This window comes from Aythya ferina (assembly GCF_964211825.1).
Source record: "Aythya ferina genome assembly, chromosome: 31".
NCBI classification, from domain to species: Eukaryota; Metazoa; Chordata; class Aves; order Anseriformes; family Anatidae; genus Aythya; species Aythya ferina.
Window position 1 is genome coordinate 2,069,127 of NC_140328.1, and position 22,262 is coordinate 2,091,388.

A 22,262-nucleotide genomic window follows, 5' to 3' on the forward strand; every position below is an offset into this window, starting at 1 on the left:
CCGAGCCCCCCCCACCCCCCTTATTTATTGATTTTATTTATTAAACTGTACAAAAATGGGCAATAAATGACAAAAGTTGCTGTTTTTCACTCCACCGGCTCCTTTATTGGGGGGGGGGGTTAAAGCAAGACCCCCCCCCCCCGGGGTTACTGGGACACCCCCAGGGATTACTGGGATTACTGGGACCCCCCCTTCCAGCACCGGGACCCCCCCTTGGGATTACTGGGACCCCCCTGGGGTTACTGGGACCCTCCCCGGGGTTACTGGGGTTACTGGGACACCCCCTACCAGCACTGGGACCCCCTCTGGGATTACTTGGACCCCCCCTGGGATTACTGGGACCACCCTTGAGATTACTGGGACCCCCCCCCCGGGATTACTGGGACACCCCCAGGGGTTACTGGGATTATTGGGAAACCACATTCCAGCACTGGGTCCCGCCCTGGGATTACTGGGACCCCCTTTGGGATTACTGGGACCCTCTTTGGGATTACTGGGATTACTGGGACGCCCCCTTCCAGCACCGGGACCCCCCCTTGGGATTACTGGGACTCCCTCTGAGATTACTGGGACCCTCCCCGGGGTTACTGGGACCCTCCTCGGGGTTACTGGGATTACTGGGACACCCCCTACCAGCACTGGGACCCCCTCTGGGATTACTTGGACCCCCCCTGGGATTACTGGGACCACCCTTGAGATTACTGGGACCCCCCCTGGGGTTACTGGGACCCCCTCGAGTTACTGGGACCCCCCCGGGGTTACTGGACCCCCCTCTGGCATTACTGGGACTCCCCCCCCGGGATTACTGGGACACCCCCAGGGGTTACTGGGACACCCCCAGGGGATACTGGGATTATTGGGAAACTGTATTCCAGCACTGGGACCCCCTCTGGGATTACTGGGACCTTCCCCGGGGTTACTGGGACCCTCCTCGGGGTTACTGGGATTACTGGGACACCCCCTTCCAGAACCGGGACCCCCTCTGGGATTACTGGGACCCCCTCTGGGATTACTGGGACCCCCTCTGAGATTACTGGGACTCTCTATGGGATTACTGGGACTCCCCCCGGGATTACTGGGACACCCCCAGCGGTTACTGGGATTACTGGGACCCATGGGTGGGGGGCACCCACTGCAGCGCCCAGCCCCGCCCCCAGCTCCCAACATAGCCCCGCCCCTTCTCCCTCTGCCGCCCGGCCATTGGCCCGCCGAGCTGCCACTCCCGCCCCCTGCCGAAGGGCGGGGCTCGGTGTGATTGACAGCTTTATTGACCAATGGGAAGCTTCGTGGGCGTTTCCCTGTTTAAGGGAGTTTTAAGGGGGGGGGGAGTGATGGGGGAGGGGATCCAAAGGGGTGCGGGGGGGGGGGATTTGGGGGAATTTGGGGCGATTTGGGGGGGTGTGAATGGGAATGGGGGCGAATGGGGGAAACGGGGGGGCAATTTGGGGGTGCACAGGGTGGGGGGGGGTCCAATTTGGGGGGGTACGGGCATGGGGGGGGCAACTTGGGGGCTCATGGGGGGGGGTCCAGTTCGGGGGTGCAATTTTTGGGGTGCTCAATTTGGGGGCGGGGGGGGGGGGGTCAACCACTGAGCTGCCAGAAGGTTGGGGACACGATGGGGCACCCACGTTGGTTTTTTTTTGGGGGGGGGGGCATTTTGGGGGCGCAGCGCAGTGCCCCCCCCCCCCACTCCAACACACAAAACCAAATAAATATTAAAAAAAATAAAAAAAAATAAAAATAAATAATAAATATTTTTTTTTCCTTTTCCAGAGGTGTTCTTCTTTTTTTTCCTGCGGGGGGGTCCTCTAGAACCGCCCCCCCCCCACGTTTAACCCCTTCCTCCCCGAGCTCCGGGCTGCGCAGGGTTAAATCCGGAGTGACGCCGGCGGATTGGGGATGGGGGGGGGGAAATTCCGGGAGAGGTGGGGGGGGGGGGGTTCCGGGGGTGTGTGTGGGGGGGGGGGAATTATTGTTGGGGGGGGGGGGCTGCAGGGCCGGGCCCGCCGCTCCGGGCCCCTTTGTGTCGGCGAGCGGGGCGCGGCGGGGCTGCGGCGGCGGGGCCACCAGGTCCGGGGGGGGCCACCAGGTCCGGGGGGGGGCCACCAGGTCCGGGGGGGGGGCTACAATGTCCGGGGGGGGCCACCAGATCCGAGGGGGGGGCTACAGGTCCGGGGGGGCTCAGGAAGGGTTTGCATGGGCCGGGGGGGGGCGATAGCAAAAGGATTTGGCTTGGTTTGGGGGGGGGGGGTGCAAGGCTGGGGGGGGGCTTTGAATGGTTTGGGGGGGGTTGATGAGTTCGGGGGGGGGGTGCAAGGCTTGGGGGGGGATTTGCAATGCTCTCGGGGGGGTCGGAAGGCTGGGGGAGGCAGGGGGCACATTGCATGGCCGGGGGGGTTTGCATGGTTTGGGGGGGGGGGGGTTGCTTGGTTCGGGGGTTGCAATGCGGGGGGGGCTCTGCAAAGCTCCCGTTTTTTTTTTTTTGCAAGGCCGGGGGGGGGATTTGCAAAGCTACCGAGGTTTTTGCAAGGCTTGGGGGGGTTGGGGGGGCGAGGGGCACAATGCAAGGCTCGGGGGGGGGGGGGTTATTGCAAGGTCCGGGGGGGTTGCGAGGCCTGGGGGGGGGCTTTGCATGGTCCGGGGAGGGGAATTGCATTGTCGGGGGGGGCTGCAAAGCTTGGGGGGGGGGGTTGCAAGGCTCATAAAGCTTTAGCAAGGGGGGGGGGGGGGCACATTGCATTGTCCTGGGGGCTCTGCAAAGCTGGGAGTTGGGGGGGGCACAATGCAAAACCTGGGGGCTTTGCAAGCTGGGGGGGGGCTACAAAGCTTGGGGGGAGCATTACAAGGGGGGGGGTGGAAAATTGGGGGGGGACATTGCATGGTCTTGGGGCTTTTGGGAAATGGGGGGGGGAATATTTCATTGTGCATCCATTGGGGTTCTGGGGAGGGGGGGCAGGAATATTTAACGGCGCTGGGGGGGGGGGTTGCAAGCTTGGGATATATGGGGGGGGGCACTTTTACTGAGCCTCCCCCCTCTCTTCTCTCCCACAGACCCCCCACTTCTCCAGCCACTTGCCAACACCCCCCCTCCCCAAATTCCCCCCAAATACCAACCCCCCCACATCCCCAAATTCCCCCCCGTCCCCAAATTCTGCCCATCCCCAAATTCCAACCCCCCCAATTGCCCCCATCCCCAAATTCCACCCCCCCGCCCCAAATTCCACCCCCCATCCCCAAACTCCCCCTCCCCAAATTCCAACCCCCCCCACCCCCAAAAAAAATCCAAACCCCCCCTCTCCAAACCCCCCCCGCACTTCCAACCCCCCCCCCCCCACATTCCACCCCCTCCTCCCCACCTTCCCCCACATCCCCAGATCCACACTCCCCCTCCCCATATTCCAACACCCCCCCCCCAAAAAAAAAAAATATTAAAAAAAAAAAAAAAAGACCAAAAAGACCCCCCCCAGGGGGCTGGCAAGGCCGGGGGGGGGGGTCCATCATGGAGCCATCCCCTCTCCGTCCCCGCTGGCGGCTCCTGCAACCGGGGGGGACCCGCTTGGTGCCCACCCCCCGGGGGGGGGTCATCGGTGGCGTCGTTGGCGTTGGGGGGGGGCCGGGACGGAGCTGCGGCGCCTGCGTTTTCGGCAATTTCGCTACCAGGAGGCGACGGGCCGGGGGACGCCTGCCGCAGGCTGCGGGAGCTGTCGCGGGGGTGGCTGAGGCCGGAGGCGCTGAGCAAGGAGGAGATGCTGGAGCTGCTGGTGCTGGAGCAATTCCTCAGCATCCTCCCCGAGGACATCCAGAGCTGGGTCTGGGTGAGGCACCCCGAATCCTGCGCCCAAGCCGTCGCCTTGGCCGAGAGTTTCCAGCCGGGGAGGAGGGACGGAGGAGGGTGGGAGCAGCAGGTGAGGAAAGCGGGGAGATGCCCCCCCCCCAAAAAAAAACAAAAAAAAAAAAAACAAAAAAAATGGGTTCGGTGCCTTCGCGGTGCTGCTTGGGAGCATCATCTCCAGCAGCAAAGCTCCTTGTCCCCCTCGAAAAGCAATGCAGTGCTCACCATGCAACGCCCCCCCCAAAAAAAATACAGTAGTATCCCTGTTGCAGCATCCCCCAAAATAAAGTAGCACCCCCCTTTGCAATGCCCCCCCCAAAAAATAGGGTAGTGACCCCGTTGCGACATCCCCCAAAATAAAGTAGCACCCCCCTTTGCAATGCCCCCCCCAAAAAAATAGGGTAGTGACCCCGTTGCGACATCCCCCAAAATAAAGTAGCACCCCCCTTGTAACGCCCCCCCCAAAAAAATAGGGTAGTGACCCCATTGCAGCATCCCCCAAAATAAAGTAGCACCCCCCCTTTACAACGCCCCCCCCCAAAAAAAATAGGGTAGTGACCCTGTTGCAACATTCCCCAACCAAAATAAAGTAGCACCCCCCTTTGCAACACCCCCCCCAAAAAATAGGGTAGTGACCCCGTTGCAGCATCCCCCAAAATAAAGTAGCACCCCCCCCTTGCAAAGCCCCCCCCCCCAAAAAAAATAGGGTAGTGACCCTGTTGCAATATCCCCCAAAATAAAGGGCAGCACCCCCTCTGCAACATCTGCCAAAATATTGGGTAGCACCCCCTATGCAATGCTTCCCCCCCCCCAAAAAAAATAGGGTGGAAAAAAATAAAATAAAATATAAAATAAAATAAAATAAAATAAAATAAAATAAAATAAAATAAAATAAAATAAAATAAAATAAAATAAAATAAAATAAAATATAGCACCCCCTTTGCAATGACCCCAAAATAAAGGGTAGCACCCCCCTTGCGACATCCCCCAAAATAAAGGGTATGCTCCCTATGCAATGCCCCCCCCCAAAAAATAGCACCCCCTTTTTTGTGACCCCCAAAATCCAGGGTAGCACGCCACCCCTCTTTTACAACGCCCCCCCAAAATAAAAGGTAGCACCCACTTTGTTATGACCCCCAAAATAAAGGGAAGCGCCCCATTTCCAACACCCCACCCAAAATATAGGGTTGCCCCCCCCCCCATTTTTAACGCCCCCCCCCCCAACCTTTGGGGGCCCCCCCGTTGTGCTCGGGTCCCGCAGGTGACGGTGCGAGTGAAGGTGGAGGAGGTGGCCCCCGGGGACGCCGAGGACCCCGAGGTGGTGTTGGACCCCCCAGCAGAGCCCCCCCAGACCCCCCCCGGAGACGGGTGGCGGGGGGAGGCGGCGTGGAGCAAGGTCAAGTTCGACCCCGAGGAAGATGAGGAAGAGGAGAACCAGCGGGAAACGGGTAAGGGGTTGTAGGAAAAGGGTGGGTTTCCCCCAAAAAATATGGGTGTGGGGGGGGGTGAGCAGGTTTGGTCTGCTCAGGTCCCCCCCCCCCATGGCCAAAAAGAGGTCCCGGTGCTGGAAAGCCCCTGGGGTACCGAGGAGGAGGAGGAGAAGGTGGCCCCCACCAATTTGGGGGGATTTGGGGTTTTCCCCAGCAGCAGGACTCAGACTGCCCCCACCGCTGCTGGAGGAGACCCCAGGGTGTTGAGGAGCACCCTGGGGGGCTCCCCAACCTCATGCACCCCCTTCTCCCCCCCCCCCCCCCCCCCCCACCCCACACAGGTCCCACGGTGGCGAGCGGAGAGCAGGAGGACCCCGCTTCACCCCCCCAAGCCCCTCCGCGCCCCCTCCCCGGCACCCTCCAGGCTGACTCCATCGGGACCCCCGTGCAGACGGAGACCCCCCCGCAGACGGAGACCCCCCAGCAGCCAAGAGGGACCCCGGGGGCCCCCCTCCCGCAGCAGCCACCCCCCCCAGGACCCGCCGAGGGCACCGAGAGCCCGGAGAAGGCGCCGTGGGCAAAACGGGCGCCGGGCAAGGAGCGCCCCTACCCCTGCGGCGAATGCGGCAAAAGCTTCGGGCGCTTGACCCACCTGAAAACCCACCAGCGGACCCACACCGGGGTGAAGCCCTACGCCTGCGGCGCCTGCGGCAAGAGCTTCGGCCACCTCTCCACCCTCACCACCCACCAGCGGCTGCACACGGGCGAGCGGCCCTACGGCTGCGGCGCCTGCGGCAAGACCTTCACCAACCCCTCGGACCTCAACAAGCACCAGCGGTCGCACACGGGCGAGCGCCCTTACCCCTGCGCCGCCTGCGGCAAGCGCTTCAGCCAGCAGTCCAACCTCACCATGCACCGGCGCTCGCACACCCAGGAGCGGCCCTACCCCTGCGGCGCCTGCGGCAAGAGCTTCAAGTACCTGGCGGACCTGACGGTGCACGAGCGCTCGCACACGGGCGAGAGACCCTTCCCCTGCGCCCACTGCGGGAAGAGCTTCAGCAATAAGTCGTCGCTCGCCCGGCACACGCGGATCCACGCCCGGGCGGCCGCTAGGGACAAGTGATTGGGGTTGGGGGGGAGAGGATGGGGTGGTGGTGGTCCCCGTTGGGTGGTGGTGGTCCACTAGGAAGGAGGTGGTAATGGGGTTGGGAGAGGATTGGGTGGTGGTGGTGGTGGTCCCCATGGGGTGGTGGTGGTTCACCAGGAGGTGGTAGGGTTGGGAGAGGACGGGGTGGTGGTGGTGGTCCCCAGGAGGAGGAGGAGGTGGTGATGGGGTGGTGGTGGTCCCCAGGAGGTGGTGGTGATGGGGTTGGGAGAGGATGGAGTGGTGGTGGTGGTCCTCATGGGGTGGTGGTGGTCCACCAGGCAGTGGTAGGGTTGGAAGAGGACGGGGTGGTGCTGGTGGTCCCCAGGAGGAGGAGGAGGTGGTGATGGGGTGGTGGTGGTCCCGAGGAGGTGGTGGTGGGGTTGATAGAGGATGAGGTGGTGGTGGTGGTCCCCAGGAGGTGGTGATGTGGTTTTCCAGCCACCAGGGGGTTTGTGGAGGTTGGGCACGCAGGGTGGATGCAGCCATCTGGTGCTGGTTTTGTGGTGCTGGTTTCATGGTGGCTGCTGGGGATGGACAGGGCAACTGGGATGGGGGTGGAGATGGGCTGGTGGTCGATGTCCTCCGTGAGCCTGGTGGCTCTAGAACTTGGTTCCATGGTCCCAGAGGAGATCAACCATGGATAGGGGTGAAGATGGGTTGATGGTTGATGATCTCCATGAAGCTGGTGGCTCCAGGACACAGCAATCCTGAAACGCAGCGGATGGAGGTGAAGATGGTTTGATGGTCGATGTCCTCCGTGAGCCTGGTGGCTCCAGAACTTGGTTCCCTGGTCCCAGAGGAGATCCTCCATGGATAGAGATGAAGATGGACTGATGGTTGATGTCCCATGGTGGTACTTCGGGCTCTCACCCACCTCCTTCACACCCCCCCAACCTCCTCTCCACAACCAGGACACCCCAATTAAGCCGTCCAGGATCGATCACTTTTTTTTTTTTCCCACTATTTATTCATTGTCACCCCTGCAACAAGTGACCTCCTCCTCTCCAGGCCTTAACTCTCCGAGACCGACCTACCTCATGGACCGCTTGGCGGACACCCGGGGCCTCCTCCCTGTGGGTTTGCCCCCTCTTTCTGCCCCCCCACTCGCTGTAATGACGGTTTTACCCATTTCTCTGCAGCCTCTGCTCTGCTTCTTCTTTGTCTGCAGGGGGTGAGGGCAAAAAATTTCACATGGGGGGCACGGGGAATGCAAGAAATCAGGGATTTGGGTGCAAAATGTAGGAGCAGCGCTGCTGGGTGTGCAGCTTGCACTGCATCAATTGCAATTGCACTGTGGCACCTGGCTTGCAGTGCAGTGTTCATTCAGCAGCAGCACATTTGGAATGCATCATTTGCAACCCACCATGCTTGCAGCACAACGTGATCCTGGCAATGCAGTGTTTGCAGCACAGCGCAGTGTTTGCAGTGTGCCACATTGCTTGCGGTGTTTGCATTAGTGCAGTGCTTGCAGCATGTGCACAGAGTTTGCAGCACACTGCGGTGTTTGCAGCATGTGCACAGTATTTGCAGTGGACTGCAGTATTTGCAGCATATGTGTAGTGTTTGCAGCACGTGTACAGTGCTTGCCATATGCTGCAGTATTTGCAGCACAGTGTGGTGTTTGCAGCACGGCGCAGTGTTTGCAGTACAGTGCAGTGTTTGCAGCACAAGCACAGCGTTTGCAGTGTGCTGCAGTGTTTGCAGCACGGTGCAGCATTTGCAGCACATGCATAGTGTTTGTAGCACAGCACAGTATTTGCTGCACAAGCATGGTGTTTGCAGCACGTGCACCGTGTTTGCAGTGTGCTGCAGTGTTTGCAGCACGGCGCAGTGTGCTGCAGTACACAGCACTGTTTGCAGCACGTGCATAGTGTTTGTAGCACATGCATAGTGTTTGTAGACAGCGCAGTGTTTGCAGCACATGCACAGTGTTTGCAGCATGGTGCAGCGTTTGCAGCACATGCATAGTGTTTGTAGCACAGTGCAGTATTTGCAGCATAAGCATGGTGTTTTGCAGCACATGCACAGCGTTTGCAGCGTGGTGCAGCATTTGCAGCACATGCATAGTGTTTGTAGCACAGCGCAGTACTTGCAGCACAAGCACGGTGTTTGCAGCACATGCACCGTGTTTGCAGTACAGTGCAGTGTTTGCAGCACAAGCACGGTGTTTGCAGCACACTGCAGTGTTTGCAGCATGGTGCAGCGTTTGCAGCACAGCACGCGTTGCAGCGTGGTGCCCTCACTGCAGTGCATTGCAACGCATTGCGCCCACCCCCCAACCGGCTGTCTCAGACTTAACCCCCCCCCCCAGGCAATTTTGGGGCCCCCAAATCTCCGCCCCTGATTGGTCGGCTCTTATCGCTCCGCCTTGGCGGGAAGGGGTGGAGAGGGAGGGAGGTTAACCCCTTCGGTGCCGGTGGCAGCTTTGGTGGGGAGAGGGTTGAGGGGGTCTTGAGGGGGATCATTGGGGGGGGGGGTAAGTTTGGAGGGAGAGGAGGAAATGGGTGCAAGGGGAGTGCAAGGAGGGGGTGTAAAGGGTGTGAGGGGGGTGCATTGGGTGCAAGCAGGGGTGCAGGGGGGGCTGCAATGGGGTGCATTGGGTACAAAGTGGGTGCATTGGGTGCAAGAGGGGGGCAATGGGGGGTGCATTGGGTGCCAGGAAGGGGTGTAAAGGGTGCAAGTGGGGGCCGGGGAATGCACTGGGTTCTTACAGGGAGCACGGGTGGGGGGCAAGGGGCATGGGGGTGCATGGGAGGGGGGCCTGGGGGCACAAGGTTGCACTGGAGTGCAAGGGCAGGGGGGGCTTTGTGCTCCCCAAGCCCACCACAGCCCCAGGCTGGAGCAAAATTGGGGGATGACAACACAATCCTGCAGGTCCCCGAGCCCCAGCACGTTTTGGGGACCTGTCTGCCCCCCACATCCCGGCTCAGGGGATGAAGTGGGATTTTTTTGTGGTTTCCGCCACTTTTGTGGGTTTTTCAGGGGAGGGGTTGCAAGCTTATTGCAGGTGCTGAGGGGTGGAAACGGCTCCTGCGCCTGGAGCTGGGCTTTTCTCCACCCAAATCAGTTTTCTGGGAGCAATTTCCAGCCTCCAATTTGCTGTCGGGCCAAGAAAGTTGCTGTTTGTCCCCAAAAAGCCCCTCCCAAGCCAGGGTGACCCCAGCAGGTGAGTAACGAGAAGAGGGGGACAGGGTCCTGCAAATGTGGTGGAGCTGGGGTCTCCCCTAAGTCCTCCTGAGATGATGCCACTTTCATGAGCATCTCTCTTTCCTCCTCTGCCCCACCAATGAGTAGGTTGGAAGTGAGCAGTGTTGGGATGGGGACACAGCTGGGACACCCGACCCAAAGGGACAATCCATCCCCAATGGCATCCCACTCATCACAGAAGTGGCAGGAGAGGCTTTGGGGGAAGGTAGCCAATGCTCGTAGACACGTTGGCCGGCGGTCCACCCATGTGATGGGAGCGTTCAACTTCTCCTCTTTGGTTTGCGTTGACTTTTCAACTCACCTTGAAGCATTTTGGGGCAGACCCCTGCACATCACCTCGCCCTAACAAACCATGCGGCTCGATTTGTCTGATTTGCAAGTATTTTTTTTCACAAAACGCAAGAGGAGGGAAAAGGAAAACGCAACGCAGACGTCGCAGCAGAAAATGATGCCCATCCAATGCTGGGTGGAAGGAGGCTTCTTGATGCACAGCTGCTGTGTTGGTTTGGAGAGAGGTTGCTTGATGACACTTATTATAGAAAAAAAGGAAAAACAGAGATCGCAAGAAATGCATTTTTCTGAATTCTGGGTTGTTATCATATCATTTTGAGACGGAGGTTACTTAGGAAAAATATAGAAAAGTGAAGACTGTAAAAATGTATTTTTCTTTATCCCGCGTTGCATCTTTTCAGGGAGGGATGAAGGTTATTTGGGTAAAAATAGAAAAGGCAGGCTTCAAAATGTGCCTTTTTGCAGAAGAAAAAAAAAAAAAAAGCATTTTTTTGCATTTCATGTTGCTGCTGCATTGTTTTGGGGAGAGATGTGGGTTATTTGAGAAAAAAAAAAAAAAGGGGTAGAAAAAAAAAAAAGGTAGAAATTGCATACTTCAAAAGATGCCAATTGGAAGAAAAAAGAAAAAAAAAAAACGCCTTGCATAGCACCAACCTTCCTCATCGACCGCTACCCCCGGCACGGCGAGGAACCAGCGAGGGGTGAGCACTGCTCGACGCCGGCCTGGACGTCCACCACCGCCCGGCTGCGGGCCACCCCCGTCACGGCCACGCGGTGCAGTTGGCCGTCACCGAAGTCACGGGTCAAGCACGCGGTGAACGGGACGCGGACGTCCAGCTGGCGTCCCACCAGGGCCACCGTGCACGTCGTACGGGGTCGCATCTGCACCTTGACGTTGCGGGTATGGACAACGTACTCGCCGGTGGTGGCTCGTCCCACCCAGTTGACTCTGGTGACGTTGGTGGCCTCCCAGCTCGTCCCGTTGAAGGCCAAGGGGGCGGCTCGCAGCGCTCCGTGGATGGTGGAGAAGACCCTCTGGTCCAGCTCCCAGTCGTGCATCACCACGGCGGCCTCTTCCAAGGCGACCTCTTCCCGCGTCCCTCGGCAGCCTTCGTTCTTCACCGTGGTCTTCGTCAGCGTGACGTCCTCCCCGCGCCCCACCGCCTCGCTCGTGTTGTAGCGGACGTCCGAGATGGTGACGTCTGCTGGGCCCGTCTGGACAGCCAGGACTTGGTACCACTTGAACCAAACCTCCTCGTGGTCCACCACCACGAAGAAACCCCGCTGGTCCTTGGAGACCTTCCCCAGGCCGTACTGGTTCCTACCGACGTAGATGTCAACGGAGGGGCAGCCCTCCACCGCGTTTTCGGGCACGTCGCCGAAGGAGTCGTCCACCCAACGCAACGCCTCCAGGTTGCCTCTGTTGACCAGCAGCTTGAATTTGGACACGCGGTGCTCGGACTGCCAGAAGGCATAGAAGCAAAACGGGCCCCGGCTGGGGACGTAGGCGCCGGTGTTGCAACCGTCCTCCTCCGTGGAGCAGACGTACTCCATCGTCTTGGTGTAGTTGTTCCAGTTGGACACGGTGTCGGCTGGCAGCGTGCCGTCAAAATCCACCCATTCCAGGTGGGAAGGTCTCTCCTTGCCTTCAGCCTTCTCATTAAGGTTCCAGCTGGTGCCTGCAGGGGAAAAAAATATATATTTTGGCCGTATAAGATGCAACCGAGATGCCTTCATCCCTCCAACGCTGCTGATGAAGAGATTCTCCACCGGGGATGCGGCCAGCTCCATGCCTGCACCATCAGAGGTGGCCAAGAAAATGCTAAAGAAGACCTCCACCAACGTTTCTTGGTTTTTTTTGGGGTGAAAATGGGTTGGAGGACGTAGGGATGGAAGAGGCCAAGGACTCACCGAGGTGCTGGAGAAGTTTCCTTCCCACCGGCAGCGATCCAGGAGCTCCATCAGCCCCAGCATGGACGAGGAAGAGGAGGGCAGCGACGAGGCAGGGCTGGAGGGAAGACCGAGGGAGGTGTCACCCATCGAGGATGACCCCAACGGTGGCACCCGGGCCCGGAGGTCACGGCCGGATCCCGACCCAACCTTTTTTCCCTCGTTTTTTAGGGTTAAAATTCCACCTGCCCGTGTTGACACAGCTTTAATTTTTAACCATCTAGGGGGGAAGGCTGGGAAACGCAACGCAGCACTCGCTCAAAACGGCCTTTTTTTTCAAAAAATTATTCTTATCGTTTTTAATAACTGTTTTCTGGGAGCTGGGAATGTCATCAGAATGGTCAAAAATCCCCCAAAATGCCCCAAAATGCACCCAGCGAAGAGTCATACCTTGTATGTCAGCATCCTGCCAGCCACCTCCAGAGGCTATGAATTAAATATATACAAATTTGTACATAAATGTGCGAAACACGTGAAACATACAAAATAGATGCAATACACAAATGTTTAAAATAAATATAAAATACATTTTTGATAAAGAAACATTTATTTCAACAACCCCACGGACGCATCCTCCCCCCGTCCCGTCAAACCAACCCTGATGGCTCAAACCATCCTGTCCTCACACAGGACAGGCACTTGCTCCAACAAGGCTCAAAAAAACTCCCCATTTTGGGGCTAAAACCAAGCATTTTGGGTTCTGCTGGGTTCTTCACCCATCAGGCTCAACGCACACCCCAACAGATGTTGAGGTCGCTCTTGCACGCTCCCTACCTTGCCTCTGCTCCAACCTCCAATCTCACCGCAACGTAAATCCCGTTATTTTGGGGTGATTTAGGTCCTTTTGGGGTCACTTCTGGAGCAGAGTGGTGTTTTCTAGCATGGCTGTGCTCACCTGGGGACGCGCACTCCAGGGAACAGATCAAAGTCTGAATGAGAAGTGCAAATCAATGAAAAAAAAAAAAAAAAAAAGAAAGAAAGAAAAAAAAAAGAAGAAGAAAAAAAAAACTAAAGGGGGTTGGCAATTATTGAGAAACCAGCAAATTTTCTGCTTTCTGCAGAAATTTAGCATTACTGTTTTTTTTTTTCCAAGTGGGAAAAACACGTTGGCACCTAAAAAGCAGCCTCAAGCAGCACAAAATGCCCATTGCCAGGTTCCGCAGGCACCAAAAACAGCTCGTCTCACACCAAAAATCAGTCAAAGTCGTCACTTGTGGAAAAACAACATAAATCACTATTTTTTCCTTTTCAACCAAAAAGCTTCATTTTCTGCTCCAGACCCGCTGCATTCGCACATTCAGAAGAGGAAGGCATCAGAAATCACACCCAAAATCCCGATCCACCAGGGATGCTAAATATGGGGGGGATTCCCCCTGAAAAGAGAAGTCTATGCAAGCTGGGATGCACCAATTTGAAGAGTTTTCACCCCAAAACGGGGCCGCAGCTGCCGATCTCATCCAGCATCTTCTTTGTTGCCCCAAAACGTCGTTTTTTAGCATGGAAACGTGCTCTTCGGTGGCTTGCTGTCGGACACGGAGCCGTGGTCCCACCGGTGCCCAACCCCATAGCAGCCAACAGAGAATCCCCCCCCAACACCACCCCTCCTCCCAGTGCTCCCAGTCCCTTACTGGGAGGCACTGGGGGTCCCAGGAAGCAGTGGGGGGAGGCGGCAGGTCCCAATGTGCAGCCTTTATTGCCCCGTTTCAACTCAACTGCCCCATCTGGGGGGGTGGGGGGGACAAATACCCCCCAGGAAGGAGTGCAAATAACCCCAGCGGGGGGCAAATAACGCAAAGAGGGGGGGGCAAATAGCCCAGAGAGGGGGCAAATAGTCCAAAAGAGTCGATAACCCAGAAAAAAAGGGGGGAAAAAAAAAAGGGGGGGGGGCAAAAATAAAAGCGAGGGGCAAATACCCCAAAAAAGGGGGGGCAAAGCCCCCGTGGAGGGGCAAATATACCTCTGGGGGGGGGGTGCAAATACCCCCAGGGGGGGTGAGGCCCTGTAGTGTTGGAGATGCCCCCCCTCTGGGGTATTTGGGCAGGGTCAAAGGTCATTAGGGGGGGGTTACAGGTCACCAGAGGTCATGGGTCAGCCCTCGGAAGGGGTGGGGGGGGGGCCACGAGTCCCCAAAAGGTCGGAGGTCAAAGGTCAGAGATCAGCGCAGGGATGGGGGGGGGCGGCATGGAGAGGGGCTGGAGGTCGCTGGTGGGGGTCAGAGGTCAAAGGTCAAAGGTCAGAGGTCAAAGGTCAGAGGTCAAAGGTCAGAGGTCAAAGGTCAGAGGTCAGTCCCGGCGCAGGTTCTTGAGCCGCTCCTCGAGGTCGGCGTCAGCGTCGGCCAATGCGGCGGCGGCCTCAGCCGCCCGCCCCTCCCCCGCCGCCAGCGACCCCCCCGGGGTGGGCAGGGCTGGGGGCAAAGGGCAAAGGTCAGGGGGTCGCCACCCCGTTGTCCGTCCCCCCCCCCCCAAAAAAAATGCCCCCCCCAAATATCCCCCCGCCCCCTCCCCAAAATGTCCCCCCAGGCCTCCAAAAACGCTCCCCGATCCCCCCCCAGACCCACTAAAAACCCCCAAACGCCCCCAAAACGGCCCCTGACCCCCCCCCAATCTTCCTGACCCCCCCCCAAATCCGCCCCCCGGCCCCCCCCAGCCCCACTCACTGGCCAGCTCGTCGGTGAGGGTCAGCCCCAGCTCGTCCAGTACCTGGGACACCACCGCGTCGCTGGGGGGGGGGGACGACAAGGGGGGGTCAGAGGTCACGCCAGGACCCCAAATTGTCCCCTGACCCCACCCTGTACCCCCAGATCCCCGCCACAACCCCCCAGGTCCCCCCGCGTGCCCCACGACCCCAACATCCCCTCGTGTCCCCCCCACGACCCCAAAGTCCCCTCGTGTCCCCCCCATGACCCCAATGTCCCCTCATGTCCCCCCCACGACCCCAATATCCCCTTGTGACCCCCACAACCCCAAAGTCCCCTCGTGTCCCCCCCATGACCCCAATGTCCCCTCATGTCCCCCCCACGACCCCAATATCCCCTTGTGACCCCCACAACCCCAATGTCCCCTCGTGTCCCCCCCATGACCCCAATGTCCCCACATGCCCCCCCATGACCCCAAAGTCCCCTCGTGTCCCCCCCACAACCCCAATATTCTCTTGTGACCCCCCCACGACTCCAATGTCCCCTCATGTCCCCCCCATGACCCCAATGTCCCCACATGCCCCCCCATGACCCTAAAGTCCCTTCGTGTCCCCCCCACGACCCCAAATTCCCCATGTATCCCCCCCATGATCCCAATGTCCCCACTTCCCCCCCCACAACCCCAATGTCCCCTCGTGTCCCCCCCACGACCCCAATGTCCCCTCATGTCCCCCCCACAACCCCAAAGTCCCCTCGTGTCCCCCCCACGACCCCAATGTCCCCTCATGTCCCCCCCACGACCCCAATATCCCCTTGTGACCCCCACAACCCCAATGTCCCCACATGCCCCCCCACGACCCCAAAGTCCCCTCGTGTCCCCCCCACAACCCCAATGTCCCCTCATGTCCCCCCCACGACCCCAACATCCCCTTGTGACCCCCACAACCCCAATGTCCCCTCGTGTCCCCCCCATGACCCCAATGTCCCCTCATGTCCCCCCCACAAACCCAATGTCCCCATGTATCCCCCCCATGACCCCAATGTCCTCTCGTGTCCCCCCATGACCCCAATGTCCCCTCATGTCCCCCCCATAACCCCAATGTCCCCATGTGCCCCCCCACGACCCCAAAGTTCCCATGTATCCACCCCATGACCCCAATGTCCCCACATGCCCCCCCATGACCCCAAAGTCCCCTCGTGTCCCCCCCACAACCCCAATATCCTCTTGTGACCCCCCCACGACTCCAATGTCCCCTCATGTCCCCCCCACGGCCCCAATGTCCTCTCGTGTCCCGCCCCACGACCCCAATGTCCCCAAGTGCCCCCCCACAACCCCAACGTCCCTTCGTGTCCCCCCCACGACCCCAATGTCCCTTCGTGTCCCCCCCACAACCCCAATATCCCCTTGTGACCCCCCCACGACTCCAATGTCCCCTCATGTCCCCCCCACAACCCCAATGTCCCCTTGTGACCCATGACCCCAATGTCCCCTTGTGTCCCCCCCACAACCCCAATGTCCCCACATGCCCCCCCATGACCCCAATGTCCCCTCGTGTCCCCCCCACGACCCCAACATCCCCTCATGTCCCCCCCACGACCCCAATGTCCCCTCTTGCCCCTGTCCCCCCCGCATCCATCCCCCAGGTCCCCCCACATTCCCCTTTCCCCATCTCCCCATGCCCACGCGTCCCCCTCCCGTCCCCACCGCCCCCACGCCCCCGTGTCTCTGCCCCCCCCCCCACCCCATGCTTCCTCCACCCCCCCCCCCAACCTCTCTTCCTCATCATCCTCGTCCCCCATGGCGTCGTCGATGGCGTCGTTCATCAGCTCCTCCTTCATGTCCATGATCTCCGCCTGCTTCTCGAACTCCATCATGATCTTCTGGATCTGCGGCAGCTTCAGCTGGGGAGGGGGGACACACCAGGACACAGCTGGTGGCACGTGGGGACACGGCTGGCCAGCTCTTGGTGGCCACAAAGTAGTTCCTGGTAGCCACGGCCTCGGGCCTTGGTCAGCTCGGGGTGGCCACGGACATCCTCACGGCCACCCCAAGCAGCTGGTGGCAACCGTGGCCACCAGGATGTCCCCCCAGAGCAGCTGGTGGTGGCCATGGCTTTGGGGACATCCTCACAGATAGCCCAGGGCAACTCATGGTGGCCACACTCTCCAAGACATCCCCGTGGCTACTTCAGGACAGGCCGCGATGGCCACAACCTTGGGGACAACCCCACAGAGCACCTTACGGTGGCCACAGCCTCGGGGACATCCCCGGGTCACCCTGTAGTGGCCATGGGCTCAAGGACATCCTCATGGCCACCCCTGGAGAGCTCTTGGTGGCCACGGGCTCAAAGACATCGTCACGGCCACCCCTGGAGAGTTCCTGGTGGCCATGGGCTCAAGAACATCCTCACGGCCACCCCTGAAGAGCTCTTGGTGGCCACGGGCTCAATGACACCCTCATGGCCACCCCTGCAGAGCTCTTGGTGGCCACGGGCTCAAGAACATCCTCATGGCCACCCCTGGAGAACTCTTGGTGGCCACCCAAGAGCTCAAGAACATCCTCACGGCCACCCCTGGAGAGTTCCTGGTGGCCACGGGCTCAAAGACATCCCCACGGCCACCCTTGGAGAGCTCTTGGTGGCCACGGGCTCAAGGACATCCTCACGGCCACCCCTGGAGAGCTCTTGGTGGCCACAGGCTCAAGAACATCCCCATGGCCACCCCTGGAGAGCTCTTGGTGGCCACAGGCTCAAGAACATCCCCATGGCCACCCCTGGAGAGCTCTTGGTGGCCACGGGCTCAAAGACATCCTCACGGCCACCCCTGGAGAACTCTTGGTGGCCACCCAAGAGCTCAAGAACATCCTCACGGCCACCCCTGGAGAGTTCCTGGTGGCCACGGACTCAAGGACATCCTTATGTCCACCCCTGGAGAGTTCCTGGTGGCCACGGGCTCAAAGACATCCTTATGGCTACCTCTGGAGGGCTCTTGGTGGCCACGGGCTCAAAGACATCCTCACAGCCACCCCTGAAGAGCTCTTGGTGGCCATGGGCTCAAGGACATCCTCATGGCCACCCCTGGAGAGTTCCTGGTGGCCATGGGCTCAAAGACATCCTCATGGCCACCCCTGGAGAGTTCCTGGTGGCCACGGGCTCAAGGACATCCTCACGGCCACCCTTGGGGAGCTCTTGGTGGCCACCCAAGAGCTTGAGGACGCCCCCCGCGGGCACCCACCTGGCGGTTCATGGTGGCCATGGCCTTGGTGACACCCTTCATGGCCTGGGCCATGGAGTTGTTGGACTTGAGGGTCTGGATCTTGAGGGACACGGCCTGGACGTTGGCCCGCATGGTGATGAACTTCTTCACGTAGCGCCGCGTCCGCACCAGGTCCTTCGCCATGATCTTCACCGCGTCCTGCAGGCCGGGAATTGGGGGGGGACACACATGTTGGGTGGCCCCGAAGCCCCCCTGAGAGGCCAGGGGGCACCTCCAGGGACCCATCTCCGTGGTCTCCTGGTCCACTTGTAGCTGCTGTGGTCGCTTGGGGTCCTCCACGCCCCAACCACGTTCCCCGGTCTCCAGTAGGGTCCCCATTGCCCCACTGCGATCTCTTGGGGTCTTCCACGTCCCCACCACATTCCCTGGCCCCCAGTAGGGTCCCCATGTACCCCACTGCGATCTCTTGGGGTCCTTCATGCCCCCACCACATTCCCTGGTCCTCAGTAGGGTCCCCATTGCCCCACTGCGATCTCTTGGGGTCCTTCACACCCCCACCATGTTCCCTGGTCCTCAGTAGGGTCCCCATGGACCCCACTGTGGTCTCTTGGGGTCTTCCACGTCCCCACCACGTTCCCCAGTCCTCAGTAGGGTCCCCATGGACCACACTGCGATCTCGTGGGGTCCTTCACACCCCCACCACATTCCCTGGTCCTCAGTAGGGTCCCCATTGCCCCACTGCAGTCTCTTGGGGTCCTTCACACCCCCACCACGTTCCCCGGTCTTCAGTAGGGTCCCCATGTACCCCACTGCAGTCTCTTGGGGTCCTTCACACCCCCACCACATTCCCTGGTCCTCAGTAGGGTCCCCATGGACCCCACTGCGATCTCTTGGGGTCTTCCACATCCCCACCACATTCCCTGGTCCTCAGTAGGGTCCCCACTGCCCCACTGCAGTCTCTTGGGGTCCTTCACACCCCCACCACGTTCCCTGGCCCCCAGTAGGGTCCCCATGGACCCCACGTCCCCGCCACATTCCCCAGTCCCTAGTAGGGTCCCCACAGCCCCCTGCAGAACCCCAAACCCCTTCCACGTCTCCTCCACGTCCCTCAGACCTCCCGGCGCTGTCCCCTCTCACCATCTGGCCCTGCTTGGCCATCTTCTTGATGTCGATGATGATTTTCTTCTCCTGGGCCTCCAGTTTCTGGCGCTCGCGGTCAAGCTCGCGCATGGCGCGGGTCAGCGCCCGCTGGTTCTGCCGCAGGAGCTCCTCCGGCGTCTTCCGGCGCCCGAACAGCAGGTCCATGGTGGCAGCGGCGCCTGGGGACAAGGACGGGGGGACAAGGACGTCAGGGAGGTGGAGGGGGACACGGATGGGGCAGGAGATGGGAGAGCAGGGGCGTGGGGGACATGGGGATGTGGTGGATGTGGGGACACGATGGACACGGGGATGTGGTGGCCATGGGGACAAGGTGGACACAGGGTCGTGGTGGCCATGGGGACGTGGTGGACACAGGGATAAGGTGGCCATGGGGAAGTGGTGGCCATGGGGAAGTGGTGGACATGGGGTCGTGGTGGCCATGGGAACGTTGTGGCCATGGGGACGTGGTGACCATGGGGACAAGGTGGATGCGGGGACATGGTGGCCATGGGGACGTTGTGGACATGGGGACAAGTTGGCCATGGGGATGTGGTGGCCATGGGGACAAGGTGGACACAGGGATGTGGTAGACACGGGGTCGTGGTGGCCATGGGGACGTTGTGGACATGAGGACGTGGTGGCCATGGGGACAAGGTGGATGCAGGGACATGGTGGCCATGGGGACGTGGTGGACACAGGGATGTGGTGGCCACGGGGATGTGGTGGCCATGGTGGCCACGGTGACATGGTGGCCACAAGGCCATGATAGCCGTGGGGACGTGGTGGCCATGGGGACAAGGTGGATGCAGGGACATGGTGGCCATGGGGACGTGGCAGACATGGGGTTGTGGTGGACACGGGGACATGGTGGCCATGGGGACAAGGTAGCCGTGGGGATGTGGTGGCCATGGTGGCCACGGTGACACTGCGGGCACAAGGCCATGATGGCCACGGGGACGTGATGGCCACGGGGACACAAACATGGGGATGGGGACACGTAGAGGGGACACAGCAGAGCCCAGACAAGGGGAACCTGGTCACGGAGATGTGACAGTGGGGACGTGGAGGGTGGGGACATGGACACGGGGAGGTGACGAGGTGGGACACAACGCGGGGACACGGACACAGACACAGGGAACGCGGATGTTTGGGACATGTGGACCTGGAGGGGACACGGGGCGAAGATAAACGTGGGGAGATGGGGACACGGGGGGGGGAAACAGCCCAGGGGACGGGGATTTGGGGCCATGAGCGGGACGAGGACAGGGGCAGGGAGGAAGAGGAGGGACAAGGGGGGGGCACGAAGACAAGGGGGGGGCAGACACGAGGGGGATACCTAAGGGGAACCCCCCAGGGGCATCTATTTACCCCCCAGGGGCGTTTATTTACCCCCTCGGGGCACTTATTTCCCCCCCCCATATCCCCCGGGGCATTTATTTACCCCCCCTCCCTCCCAGGGGCAATTATTTGCCCCATTGGGGCACTTATTTACCCCCAAAAGACCCTCAAGGGGCATCTATTTACCCCCCAGGGGCATTTATTTACCCCCCCTCCCTCCCAGGGGCAATTATTTACCCCACTGGGGCACTTCTTAACCCCCCAAAACCCCTCGAGGGGCATTTATTTACCCCACCAACACCCCAGAGACCCCCCAGGGGCATTTATTTACCCCACTCCCCCCCCAGGGGCATTTATTTACCCCCCCGGGGCATTTATTTGCCCCCCCCCAGTGCCCCCGATACCCCCCAGGGGCAGGCCCAAGCCCCCTCCAGGCCCCGCCCCGTTGCCATGGCAACAGGAAGTCCGCAGCCAATCGCCGGGCGAGGAGCTCAAGCCCCGCCCCCCGGGTCCTCCCGCCCCCACCGCGCCCCTCTCTATGGTCTCGGGGGTCCACAACTCTATGGTTAAGCCCCCCCCCCCGGCGCCTTCATCCCGGAAGTCCTCTCTACCCCGCCCGGAGGCCTCTCTATGGTCGCGGCCCTGCTCACTTCCTTTTACGTCACTCCGGTACCGGCCGCGCCTCTCTGTGGTCCCACCGGTACTGGGCCCCTCTAGCCACCCTCCCTCGTCTCTATGATCCCTGCGCCCCTCTAGCCGCCCCTCCGTCGTCTCTATGATCCCATAGCCCCTCTAGCCCCCCTAGCTCAGCTCTGTGATCCCGGTACCGGGCCCCTCTAGCCCGCCCCGCCCTCGTCTCTATGATCCCCGGGCCCGGGCCCCTCTGGCACCCCCCCGGCCCCTCTCTATGACCCCGGGGGCGGCCGCCGGGCCCTCACCCGGCTCCTTCGGCCTCTCCCGGGCTGTCCCAGCACTTCCGCCAATGCAGTGACGTCACCGGGTGCTTGGTCACGTGACGAGGGGGCCGGTACCGCGACCCCGCCCTCCCGGAAGTCAATATTGCCCCCCCGCGTCACTTCCTTTCCGTGGGGAGAGACGAGTTCGGCCAGAGCGGCACTTCCGGCTTCCACGGGGGCCTCTGGAGGACTGGGAAACTGGGCGGACTGGGAGGATACTGGGATATACTGGGACAGACTGGGCAGTGACTGGGATATACTGGGTTGTACTGGGCGCAGAAAAATCAGCGCACATCACACCTACTGGGGCGAACTGGGCCATACTGGGAGCACTGGGACGAGGAACTGGGGAGCATGAGAACATACTGGGAGGCACTGGGAGATGGGAACAGGACCAGGCACACTGGGAGGCACTGGAGTGAGGAAATGGGGCATACTGGGAGGCACTGGGTGTACTGGGGAGCACTGGGCGCGAACTGGAGGAAGCTGGGGGAACTGGGTAGAGAGACTGGGAGGCAGTGGGTATACTGGGGTGTACTGGGAGAGGGGAAACAGCAGGCGGTGGGGGGGGAGGAACAAAGGAAGGGGAACTGGGCATACTGGGAGCTCTGGGAGAGGGAACTGGGCACACTGGGAGCACTCAGATAGGGAACTGGGCATACTGGGAGCTCTGGGAGAGGGTACTGGGGTTACTGGGTGTACCAAGATGGGTAACTGGGCACACTGGGAGCACTCAGACAGGGAACTGGACATACTGGCTGCTCTGGGAGAGGGTACTGGGCACACTGGGAGCTTTGGGAGAGGGAACTGGGCACACTGGGAGCACTCAGGGAACTGGGCATACTGGGAGCTCTGAGAGAGGGAACTGGGCATACTGGGAGCTCTGGGAGAGGGTACTGGGCATACTGGGAGCACTCAGATAGGGAACTGGGCATACTGGGAGCTCAGGGAGAGGGTACTGGGGTTACTGGGTGTGCTAAGATGGGTAACTGGGCACGCTGGGAGCTCTGGGAGAGGGAACTGGGCACACTGGGAGCTCTGGGAGAGGGTACTGGGGTTACTGGGTGTGCTAAGATGGGTAACTGGGCACACTGGGAGCACTCAGACAAGGAACTGGGCA

At 60.3% G+C, this 22,262-nt stretch overlaps 3 protein-coding genes across 5 annotated transcripts; 1 reads left to right on the forward strand and 2 right to left on the reverse strand.

Moving 5' to 3' along the window:
* The first annotated feature begins 3,610 nt into the window (after positions 1-3,610).
* On the forward strand, positions 3,611-7,547 carry LOC311425519 (uncharacterized protein). Its single transcript, XM_084501465.1, has 4 exons — positions 3,611-3,905; positions 5,094-5,280; positions 5,604-6,616; positions 6,828-7,547. Exons 1-3 carry the CDS (start codon positions 3,747-3,749, stop codon positions 6,383-6,385), a joined length of 1,128 nt encoding a protein of 375 aa, XP_084357591.1. The 5' UTR covers positions 3,611-3,746; the 3' UTR covers positions 6,386-6,616; positions 6,828-7,547.
* Positions 7,548-9,690: 2,143 nt separating this feature from the next.
* LOC311425521 (natterin-3-like) lies at positions 9,691-12,837 on the reverse strand. Of its 3 annotated transcripts, XM_084501468.1 has the most exons (5): positions 12,632-12,771; positions 12,248-12,283; positions 11,819-11,915; positions 10,562-11,586; positions 9,700-10,145 (listed from the first exon to the last, which is right to left on the reverse strand). In XM_084501468.1, the coding sequence occupies exons 2-4, from the start codon at positions 12,260-12,262 to the stop codon at positions 10,577-10,579; spliced, it is 1,122 nt and encodes a 373-aa protein (XP_084357594.1). In that variant the 5' UTR covers positions 12,263-12,283; positions 12,632-12,771; the 3' UTR covers positions 9,700-10,145; positions 10,562-10,576. The 3 variants fall into 3 exon arrangements, with proteins under 3 accessions (XP_084357595.1, XP_084357594.1, XP_084357593.1); XM_084501469.1 differs by having other exon boundaries at positions 9,691-11,586; positions 12,753-12,837; XM_084501467.1 differs by lacking the exon at positions 9,700-10,145 and having other exon boundaries at positions 10,411-11,586.
* CHMP2A (charged multivesicular body protein 2A) lies at positions 12,364-21,262 on the reverse strand. The gene is made up of 6 exons (XM_084501471.1): positions 21,125-21,262; positions 18,846-19,027; positions 17,727-17,906; positions 16,264-16,394; positions 14,514-14,575; positions 12,364-14,261 (listed from the first exon to the last, which is right to left on the reverse strand). The coding sequence occupies exons 2-6, from the start codon at positions 19,011-19,013 to the stop codon at positions 14,140-14,142; spliced, it is 663 nt and encodes a 220-aa protein (XP_084357597.1). The 5' UTR covers positions 19,014-19,027; positions 21,125-21,262; the 3' UTR covers positions 12,364-14,139.
* Positions 21,263-22,262: the final 1,000 nt, after the last annotated feature.